We start from the raw sequence: 11,831 nt of genomic DNA on the forward strand, positions 1-11,831 counted from the left end.
TTACACTGACCTAAATGGGAAAGGCAAATCAATATACTTTTAGAAGATAATATGGAAGATTTCCATGATCTTGAAGTGGGGAAAATTTCCTTAAGCAAAATACAAAATTATTCAACACAAAGGGAAAGATTGATAAATTTGACTACAATAAAATTTAAAATGTCTTCCTTAAAAGAAAGAAATGTAAACACAAACCACAGAATGGAAAAAAACAGCTACGATATATATAAAATAAAATCGTACCCAGGGCACCTGGGTGGCTCAGTTAGTTAAGTGTCTGCCTTCGGTTCAGGTCAAGATCCTGGAGTCCTGGGATCAAGCCCCACATCAGGTTCCCTGTTCTCCCTCTGCATGCACTCTCTCAAATAAATAAATAAAATCTTAAAAAAAAAAAAAAAAGGTGCCCAGATTCAGTACATATAAAGAATTTCTACAAATCAATAAGAGAGACAGCCAAGTAGAAAATTAATTAATAAACATGAACAGGAATGCCACAAAACAGGTGCTCAACTTCAGGGAAATATTAAAACCATAATGGATACTACCACACACATCCACCAGAATAACTGAAACTTTAAAAGTCTGACAATGCCAAGTAACCAGGAGGCTATGGAACTCTTAGACACTGATCATAGGAATTTAAACTGGTACCACCACTGTGGAAAGCAACTTAGTATGAGCTGATACAATTAAAGATACGCATATAAAATAACCTGTAATTCCCTCTTTTTTAGAATGCTCTTTATTTTCACAAAACAGGGCATGTGCAAGGCTTGTCCACAAGTGTTTTTAAACACTTGTTTAAACACTAAAACACATTCTCTTACTCTCCCGTTGCTCTTCTTTTCCTTTGTAGTTCTTTATAAAATATATGCTTTGAACCCTGGATATGCAGGAGAGAATGTTACAGCAACTCTGTTCCTACTTCTCCCCAACCAGAAACAAATTCCCATCAAAGGCAGAGTGGATAAATAAACTGTGATACATTAATAAAATGGAGTGCTATACAGCAATGAAAATGAACACAGGCCAACCACAACATCTAAGATCATGGTTGAATACCACAAACAATTCTGAACAAAATAAATCAAACACAAAACAATAGTGTATTATTTCATTTATATCAAGTGAAAATAATAAGCCAAACTGCATAATTAAGTGGTAAAACCATAAAGCAATGTAAATAAAAGCCAGCCTAGTGGTTACTACCAGAGGGAGACAAAGGAGCATGTAAGCAGGAAGAGGCATCTGGGGGCAGAGAGCTTAGAGGAGGCAGGTAATGCTCTGTTCTACTTCCTGACCTAGGTGATAGTTACAACGGTAGTTACAAAAATAATTGCAAATTATTTTGTAATAATTTGTTAAGCTTGTCATTCATGCTTGATACACTTTTCTGTATGTTTGTTAGATTCTGTATAATTTAAAAGTCGTTTGTTTTTTTAAGAAGAATGAAGTAGAGGACTAAAGCAATACATGTAACATTTGGATATTACTTAGCACTGCATTTTGAAAGGGAATAAAGATGAAGTAAAACCCTTTTCACTGATCTCTGCACCTGGTATTCTGTTGTTTTCTTCGCATCAGAATAAAATTCATAGAGGTATGGTCTTGCCCAGAGAAGACAGGTATCTCCTAAATTTGGCAGGCCTGGTATCTCCTCCTGGATTATAACCTCTCAGAACAGACTATCTTTAGATCCACTGCTATATCCTCAGCCTCTGGTGTAGGGCCTGACAAACAGTAGGTGCTCAAAAAGTATCCGTTCAGTTGATTCACCAGTAAAACCAAGTTTTTCAAGAACCAAGTATTCCGAAAAGAGGTGAAAGAGTCCTGTGACTTCAACAAATCTCTAAACTGTAAGAATAGTCACTGAAGTGGTTATTTGATGAGACATTTGAGGTTACCAGTAAAACTTCAAAAACAGAAACAAAAACAAATACACTGTATTAATGTATTTCCAACATATTAACATACGCTAACATATGGCCAGCAAACAGAAATTTTATTTCATCTCAGTTCTAAGAATACAACTCATACAACTCAGTCCAACATTTTCAAATTTAATAATCTGAATTTTTATTGAATTTTAGAATTTATGGAGGAAATCCGTAGTTTTTGACTCAGGCTGTTTCAATCACATTCCTTGAACTGTAGAATGTGGCTATTTCTCACACCTCCCACTCAACCTATCCTCACCAAGGTGATTCCTCCTAAGTGGCTAAATCCAAGCACTGCTTTTCGGTCCTTATCTTGCTTCATGCTCTAGAGCGGCCCTGTCCACTACAGTGGCCACTAGCCACACGGGGCTACTGAGCACTTCAAATGGACTGAGTACGATGAAGATAGTAAGTTTTTAATTTTTAAAAATTTTAATTAAATTTAAGTTTAAAAACTGACACTTTGTTCAGTTATCAGTTTCTTTGTAACAATTTGGGTATGTGAGCCTACTTTTTCAACTGTAAATTTTATGAAATTGAAATACAGAGCAAGAACTTCCAGTGAAAATTTAGCATCTGAATTAAGATGTAACATGTAGATACAAAATGTAAATGTAACATACACACTGGATTTCAATGACTTAGTATGAAAAGAAATTATAAAGTAATCTCATTAATAACTTTTATATTGATTATATGTTAAAATGATAGTATTTTGGATATACTGGGTTGCATAAAATATTATTAAAATTAATTTCACTTATTTCTTTTTGTCTCTTAAAGCAGCTACTGGAAAATTTAAATTATCTATGTAATATGTATTTTATTTGTGTTGGACAGTCCTGCACTATAGCATTAGATATGAATGACCACTCATTCCTTCTTGAAATGCTGCTGGTTTTCTCCTTCTACACCTTTGACTCTCTGTTTCTGACCCGCAGTGTAGCTTATTCCTGCACTCACTCCTTAAATGCCAGTGTCTCCCAAGGTTGTCCCGAGGTTCTTTTCCCTCCCCATGCCAGCTGCCCTCTATGGGCAATCTCACCCTCACCCAAGTCTCCACTGTTCCCAAGCCCTGAGGATTGTCAGCCCTCCTATGTGTAAATCAGCTCACTTTCCTAAGAACAGTATGCTCAACTCCATCTACACCTAAGTACATCTGCACTTAACCTGCCATTACATCTTTTGAATATTTACCTTATTCATATCATAAGTCTGGCCCCTTTTCTCCATTTCATTCAGGGCTGCATGATTTCTCACCATCATCACTACAATAGCTTCCAAAGTGCTATCCCTGCTCCCTTCCAAATCAACTTCCTTTTGTTGTTAAGATTCTAAAATTCACACCTGGCCAAATGACTTCTCTGTTTAAAATACTTTGGCTTCCCCACTGCCTTCAAAATAAAATAAAAATTTCTTTATTTTTTTTTAAGATTTTATTTGTCAGAGAGAGAGCACAAGCAGGGGGAGCGGCAGGCAGAGGGAGAAGCAGGCTCCCCGCTGAGCAAGGAGCCCAACGCGGGACTCTATCCCAGGACCTCAGGATCATGACCTGAGCCGAAGGCAGACTCCTAACCGACTGAGCCACCCAGGCGTCCCAAAAACTTCTTATAATTATACACTAGGCTTCATGCTTCATTACCAGCCGTCCAAAATCCCAAGCTCAAGCATTATCTAAGTACCTGCAGTTCCCTGAAAAGGGCATGGGCTCTCTCCAATCATCTTTGCGCAAGCTCTTTTTGCTGACAGGAATATCCTTCCTAAAGCTCTACCCCTGCTTTCCTAGTCACCCTTCAAAACTCAACTGGTATATCACCTCCTGCAGGACTCATCTACAAACCCCCAAGTCTGAGCAAGTGTCCTCTGTATCACCATCACACTTGTACATAGCTCTGGTTACCAGTGAATTCCCTGATGGCAGGAGTTAAGATTTTAAGTTAACCTTCCTGTGCTATACTTTATATGTACCTATTGATAAATGAACGCAGTATTAAATAAGGGAAATCCACAGAATAAAATGCAAGGCTAGAAATTTTAAAATAGGCTAATAAAGTCATGAGTTTAAACGAAGAAAGTTGACCCAGTGACCCTAAAAACACTTTATTACATGCCTTATTTCAGGACTTAATGAACTAGTCAATATAAAAATATATCCTAAGTAATCATTAAAACATCAAATACTCAACAAAAGCAACAATTTAAAAAATTAAAGACTATATATGTTATTCTATTTCTATAAGCTTGTTTTTCATACCTTTTCTTCCCTAATTCTACTTATCAGTTCCTTTCTTTAGCTCTTTACAGTAATTTACCTTCCAGTAAAGTTTGCACCCTTTCCTTCCCCCACCCAATTCTTTTCATTTCTACTGTCCCTTCAATTCTTCTTTTAAATCTAAAAGAAAAACACAAACATTGTCTTTGTCAGCTCTGTCAGCAATTTTGTATAAAACAAAGTAATGGTAAAAAGCAGTGAATGGAATGAGATCACCAGTCAGACTGATAGACAAAACTGTATGCATTAATCTGGGGGGGTGATTTCATAATACTAAGCAGCTAATCTGAACCATATGCATACTAAGTGGAGTCTGACCAGCATCAGCGAGTCCTTGGGGTTATTACAGCAGGACAATGGCGGGTATAAGAAAAGAACAGCAACTTGCTGGCGGTGAGGGCAGCCACAGCCCAGCCTTACAACATTCACCAACTTGTGCCTGTCCTTCCTGTGGGGGGAATGCAGGACGCTGTCAGCTAAGCGGCCTAGCACAGTCAAGGAACCGATTTGACGGTGAGCAGCAAGCAGCAGCCAACGAGCACCGGATGCTAGTCTGAGCACCCTGGCCTGGATACCAACTTGAGGATATAAAATAAAGACAGCAGCTCCCAGGGCACTTCTAAATTTTCATTTTACTACAGATTAGATCCTGAGAGAGGCAAAGAAATACTTAGACGAAAATTATGTAAGTATTTAAACTAGGATGATAAGGAGAAACAATTTTTTGAAGGATCACAATCGCTAGAAGGAAAGAGAGAACATTCTTTTCATTACCTGAAAGTAATTTTTCAAAATCACACAACGTGAGGTCTTCCAGGCATGAAAAAGTTCACCCTAAAGACTGCTATCTTCTGGAATTCACAATCAAGCAAAAATGAAATCTCTTGAATAACTTTACACGCAGCAAGATAATGGAACAGTAAAGACTGTATTTGAAAAAGTTTCTAAAACATCATAGAACTGGACTATCCAAGGAGCACCTTTAAAAAATCAATTTAACGCAAAGCAGTACAGGGCAAGATTTACTCTTACCCGTGTCCAGGAGTTAAGTTTCGATTCTTCAGAATTCTGTGGTTCTTTATTAATCAAACAACATAAGCACCATATTAGAATTTTTTGGCTTTCATCTGCAAAAAGGAAAACTAAAATAAGTAGGTTTTATCAAATAGAAAAGATAATCAGTATACAAATTTTTTAAACACTGTATTTAAAGGAAATACATGTATTATATTTTAGGAAAATCTCAAACTATTAAATTCACAGAACAAGCATCCAGGACCATGTGTGAAACTTCGTGGGGTTTTTTATTCTTGTGGTTTTGGGATCACTTATGCTTAGCCCTTGTGTGGTCAATTACCTTTCTGACACAGCAACAAATTTTTTTTTTTTTAAGATTTTATTTATTTATTTGACAGAGAGAGACACAGCGAGAGAGGGAACACAAGCAGTGGGAGTGGGAGAGGGAGAAGCAGGCCTCCCGCCGAGCAGGGAGCCCGATGCAGGGCTCGATCCCAGGACCTGGAATCATGACCTGAGCCGAAGGCAGACGCCTAATGACTGAGCCACCCAGGTGTCCCTGACACAGCAACAATTTTTAAAGCCAAAAGAGAATGATAGAAATAACTAAAAGAACTGCACTTTTCTCAAGATCAGTTCTCTTAAAGTATATTTCAAACTGCTAGTAATTTTAACCTTTTAAAAGCAATATAACTGTTATAGGCAGTAGTCAATATTAGTCTTAATCTTTTAATTTTCTAGTTTCCCAAAACACCCTCACTTGTTAAAAACAAAATTAACAAAAGGATCATTTTAAAATATATTCTGTTTAGTACTAAATGGTTTGGATAAAATAGAAGCCTCTTACATGCTCCTCATTCTTTACTCTAAAATTTAAAACTTTACCAAATATGTGATGAAAACACTGAACTTTGAAATCTTATACTTGGCAAGAATATCTACTCGGTGAGCCATTTTCTTTTTCCTCGTTTGGTAAATGAGTCCATTCCAGTTGGAGATTTTACAACACAACTGAGAAGCAAGAAGGATGCCTAAAACTGAAGATGTCAGTACCTACACGAGAGCCAAGCAACCGTGGCCTTCATCCGAAGACCATGGAGTGGTGGCTGAGGAAGCCCAGCACCTGGAATCAATCCTCTGCAGAATCACCTGATGCCCTTTACCCTCTCATCTTCTACGGTCTCATAAACACAGCATTTCTAAGAGCTACGGTAACAAGAAATAAGAAAAATATAAACTGCAGTAAGCTACCCCTGCATTTTCAACCATACACCAAAGAACACTAATAGTAATTGTTTATTAAACCCCTTTTTCCCCATAAACGTCCTAAGTTTATACTCCCCTAATAACACCTCTAAACAAACTTTATCTGGTATTATTTTGAGGAACATTGATTTTTTTCCTACTTTTTATGAGCTCAAATGTATCACTGGCTTGCCTATTATAGGTTAATTTCATGAATCATGTCATTTAACCTCCGAAGATCCTAGGATTCTTCAGGTTTAACCAATGCCACTGATTAAAAATTTGACTGTTGTACTTCCTATGCTTTAAATATTAGAAGCAATTCTAACTATCTTCATGTCACAGAGTGTCAGACACATCCAATGATATGCTTATTACACAAGCAGCTTCCCCTGTTAGAAAACTTAAGTCATCTAAAAGATGGAAATTTTCCCCAGGTGTTGAGTGAATATGCACACTTAGTTCAACAAGTATATCATTTTTCAAATTTTTCTCTCAAAACAAAACAAAAACAAAAACAGAGAGCAGCCAGACAAATGTTCACCCAACCTTTGGGAGGTGCCTTCCTTTGCCCAGAGTCAATGTACTGAAATGCCCTGAAATGTACTGTTAATGAACTTATTTTGCTTTAGGGATTTACAGATGCAAGCCATCACTTGTTATTCATGAGTGCCACCAACACTCACTGCAGGGCAGAAGGCTTCTGTCAGGCTCCTCCCTGAGACCCCTAGATTCAGAGTGGACATCCTGCAGGGCAGTTAAGTGAGATGGGAAAATGCCTGGGGTTCATCATGCAAGCAGTCACTGCCAGCAGATCTTCGTGAAAATTTGGATTCTAAAAATGAGTGGAAGGGAAAAGAATATACCAGCATATATTTGCCACCTAATATTTTTTTTGGTATCCTGAACTAAAATTCCAAATGAAAGCTAAATTAATTCTTTAAAATTCGGGTCACCTGGGTGGCTCAGTTGGTTAAGCGACTGCCTTCGGCTCAGGTCATGATCCGGGAGTCCTGGGATCAAGTCCCGCATCAGGCTCCCTGCTCGGCGGGGAGTCTGCTTCTCCCTCTGACCCTCCTGTCTTTCATGCTCTCTGTCTCTCATTCTCTCTCTCTCAAATTCTCGCTCTCTCAAATATTTTAAAAAAAAAATAAAATTCTTTTAAAATTCCTTCATCTATAATTTAAAAGTGTGAAAGCAGCATTTTTTAAGACAATAAATATTTATTATTTTAAGCTGCCAAGTTTGGGGGCAAATTTTATATAGTAATAAATAGCAAATAGTGAGGTTATAGCTGTTATATTTAATCATGAGAGCATAGCTCAAAACAACCAGTAAGAATTCCAAGAAGGTGAAAGCGATAAGTTTATGCAGAGAACACCCCTGAATAAAAGGTGTTCCCTCCCTTTCCATTATCAGTTTTTTCTCTCCTCTTCATGGTGTCTTTTCCTTTCTGAATCTTTCCTCCTTTTTTATTATCCTTATTTCTGATCCAATTCTCACTTAACATTATGAGAGACTTAACTTCTTTCTTTGATGGAAACTCATCTTTCCTGTATTTAAAAAGTTATTTTGCTATTATAAAACCATAAGAAAGGACCCTTTCCTGGACAAAAGTACCCAACTAGCAAAACAACAGTAGCAGCGCAGGCAAGACTTGATTCATCACGGAGTTCTGTTGTCTGTCAGTCTCCACTAAGCTCAGAACCCAAGGCACTCCTCAAACAGGAAGCTGAAATTTAACAGGCAGTTCGAAACGTAACAGAGGCACAGAAACAAAAAGAGATGAAGGATTTGTTTCCGGTTGTCAGAGGGGGCCAATGTAATGGGGATAGGTGCAAAGGAAAGATCACAGACAGATACAAGTTTAAGGCCCTAGGGATAAATCAGTCCAGCCCTTTTACAAATAAGGGATCTGAAACCACGCAAGTCTGGTGACTTGTCTCAGAAAGTCCTGAATCATCTACTGTTTCTTAAGAGTCGGCCCCAGCTCGACCTCCCCTGAAAAACTCTCCTTTCTCTCTCAGCTCCCTGTTCTGAGTCAGGCTGATCTGCTGAGGTCTCTTTTCTCTGTGACTGGATGCTTCCAGTGAGAGAAATTGTAGCCATGTTTTCCTAGGCCTCACATATTAAAAAATAAAAAAAAGCGCTTAGTAAATACCTGTCCAGTAAATATATACATTGACGTGAAGCTGGCTGGTGTTAAAGCCAGAACTGGACCACTTCAACCACGATGATGTGATACACAGGATGGATCATTACAACAATGCAGGCTTTAGAGGGGTGGGATCCTGGCTTTTATCAGTTTTACATTATGGGGAAAGTGATTTCCTTGCCCTAATCCATAATTACCTATCCTGCAAAACTATCATCAAGTAAATATTACACTAGCTAAAAATACAGCCAAGTCAAGGCAATAAACCTCAACGGTATACCTTCCGATGTGTCTGCTTCCCCTATGCTTGGCCCTAGGACGACAAAAAGAACTAAAACCACAGTTCCTGCTCTTGAGAGGCATTCAGTCCTCCAGGACATCAGACAGGCAAACCAACAATTACAAAACAGTGCAGTAAGTGCTATAATTAAGGGAGATGCGATCAGCTATGGAGACACTAAGAGAAGTTCCTAACTCAGCCCCAGCAAAACTATTCCAAAGAAAGTTTAAGAGGACAGGAGATGAAAACAGAGCTCCAGGCAAAGGAATCACATGTCACAGGTCCTGACATCATGTACGTTCAAGTCACTGTAACTCGACCTGGCTATCATGTGTGTGGTGTGCCCGTGGAGAATTACACAGGAAATGAGGCTAGACAGGTAGGCAGGAGGTCAAGAAAGGAACATCTACCCCCAAAGTGTCCCCAAATTCCTCTTCACCTTGGGTAAAACCACAACGTCACCCCCAAATAATGTCAGGGCCTTGGGAGGATTCAGACACTGAAGAATGATTTTACACATGGAAAATGTGAGTTAACATGAAATTGTGAAACAAGAAATTATTTCATTATTATCACCATTTCATGCTGAATTAAAAATGAGGTTATGATAATCATCTGGAAGAGTCTACTCTATAATACAAGTTCTGTTTTCTTACAGATCTGCATGTGTATGGGTGTGTGTATGTACGTGTATGTGAGATTATCTATATGAACATATATGGACAAGAAAAGGATGCCATCTTTCTAATGGAACAATGAATAAATCTTAATAGTTGTTTTGTAAACAATAGGACAAAATTTGTAATTTGAAGCTCTGTATTTTGTTAAACAATGCAAAGATTAAAATTATCATTAGAAGTTTGTATTTTGAGAAGACACGTTTTGAATTCTTACCAAATGCTAAGATAAAAGGATTCCAGCAAGTTCTTGCCAACAGTTGACCAATTGTGGGGAATCTTTCAATGATCGTATTTGAATCCTGTAAAAGAAAATTATGTTTTGGTCAACAAAATACTTTTGTTGACCAAGTTCAACTGATACTACAGGTTGAAGGAATCTGAATATTTAGTAGTTCAGAAAAGGAGGAATTTCAAATAAAATTTAACAAGTAACCACCTAACTTCATCCTTAAACCACATCATCAAAACTAAGATGTACAGCACATTTACATAAAATCAATCTTGTTACAAAATTATCTTTATTTTACTCATACTTAGGAAAGCCAATTTGTTTAAAAATAACAAAGAATGTATAACAGTGAACAAAATATTGTGGGTGATTAATAACTATATAATCCTATATCTTCATCCTGGTTTTTTTTACTCTACCATAAGAGAGGTTCCTAATTCAACTTTACTAGGGTTATTTCAAAGAAGGTTTGGGAGGACAAGAACTCTGGAACTTGTAAAAAGAAACAAAAGCAGCCAAAGCATAAAGATATATATCTCTGTTTATTACGATTTCAGTTACTATATGCTAAATGACATCATACTTACTCTACAACAACCTGAGACAAAAAAAAAAAAATCAACCAAATAGAAAACAGCTTAAGATTAAACAATCTACATGCTATTGTACAACTGGCCCTCTTTCCACTTCTTTACCTTTCAAGAAAGTTCAAAAATAAGACCTAAATGAGGTGATATGTATATAAGCTGAAATATAAGTTGCTGCACCAATAAATTCTTCATATTCATCTTAGCATCAAGGCCAGTCCTAGACTTTCTGGGACCAATTGAAAGCCAAGTTGCAGAAGTCCTATTACAGAAAAACAATTTTAAAAGGTAGCATCAGGAGAGGGGGAAAGATGGCGGAGGAGTAGGGGACCCTATTTCAGCTGGTCCCCGGAATTGAGCTGGATATCTACCAGACCACTCTGAGCATCCACGAAACCAGCCTGAGTTGTAAGAAGATCTGGATCTCTACAAACAGAATTTCGCAGGTGGTTGGTTTTGAGGTACGAAGCAGAGAGCCGTGATTCTGCGGGCAGATATTGGAGGATAAACAGCAGCAGGAGGGAGCCTGGCCATGGGGATCCTACACCGCCAGTGAGTGACAGCCTCGCGCGCTGTGGACGGGGCACAGACTCGCAGACCGGTAGTGTCGGGTAAAGGACTTTAGGGCAGCCCCCGGCGTGGAAACCCAGAGCGGCACGGTGGCGTGCACATGAACTGCAGCCCCCTGGATGGAAACCCGGAGCAGCAGGGTTGCGCCGGTGAACTGCAGCCCCCACGGGACAGAAACCCAGAGCGACAAAGTCGCGCGCACGCGAACTGCAGCCCCCCGGGACTGAAACCCGGGGGGTGGAGTCACGCACGCTTGGGAACTGGGAGCAGCTGGAGGTTTTAGAAGCACAAAGGGCAGAGACGTGCCCCGACTGGAGGCAGGGCTGGGAGCGCTGCGGAGGGGCGCACAACCCAGGCCGCTGCAGTTTATAGCAGCACGGACAGAAATGGAGACAGTGTGGCCTGGAGGGCTCACTGAAGAACAGACTGCAGTCTCTGCTCTGAGGCAGAGGGTTGGAAACGGGTCTCTTCTGCTCTGACTCGCGGAAGAGACGCAGAAAGCTGCCAGGGGAAGGCGCCAGAGAACAAAAGCCCCAAAGACTGATTCCCACTGAGCCCATCCCCCGCCACAGGGGGGCAGGGCAACTCCGCCCAAAAAGGGTTGCCTGAGTAACAGCGCGGCAGGCCCCTCCTGCAGAAGACAGCCTGGGAAAACAAGAAGCCAGCAACCCTAAGGTCCCAAGAAAACAGGTGCATCTTGCTTGGGTTCTGGTCAATAATTTGGACTCTATACATTCCCTCAAACACCCATCAACAGAATGACTAGGAGGAGGAGCCCCCAAAACAGAAAAGACTCAGAGATTATGACTTATGCTGCAGATTTACAAATGGATGCAGATATAACCAAGATGTCGGAGAT

General features: G+C 39.3%; 1 protein-coding gene across 12 annotated transcripts in view; it reads right to left on the bottom strand.

Moving 5' to 3' along the window:
- FANCC (FA complementation group C) overlaps positions 1-11,831 on the bottom strand; it is a 275,913-nt gene that overhangs the window by 163,826 nt on the left and 100,256 nt on the right. For all 12 annotated transcript variants that reach the window (XR_014139961.1, XM_081802919.1, XM_081802917.1 and 9 more), the window contains 2 exons: positions 9,801-9,885; positions 5,242-5,336 (listed from right to left, as the gene is read on the bottom strand). Coding sequence is in view for 11 of the 12 variants with exons in the window: in XM_081802919.1 (XP_081659045.1) it covers positions 5,242-5,336; positions 9,801-9,885 (180 nt within the window). In the remaining variant the exon portion in view is untranslated. The remainder of the gene's footprint in view (positions 1-5,241; positions 5,337-9,800; positions 9,886-11,831) is intronic.

This window comes from Leptonychotes weddellii, chromosome 14 (assembly GCF_054177405.1).
Source record: "Leptonychotes weddellii isolate Sample4059 chromosome 14, ASM5417740v2, whole genome shotgun sequence".
NCBI lineage: Eukaryota > Metazoa > Chordata > Mammalia > Carnivora > Phocidae > Leptonychotes > Leptonychotes weddellii.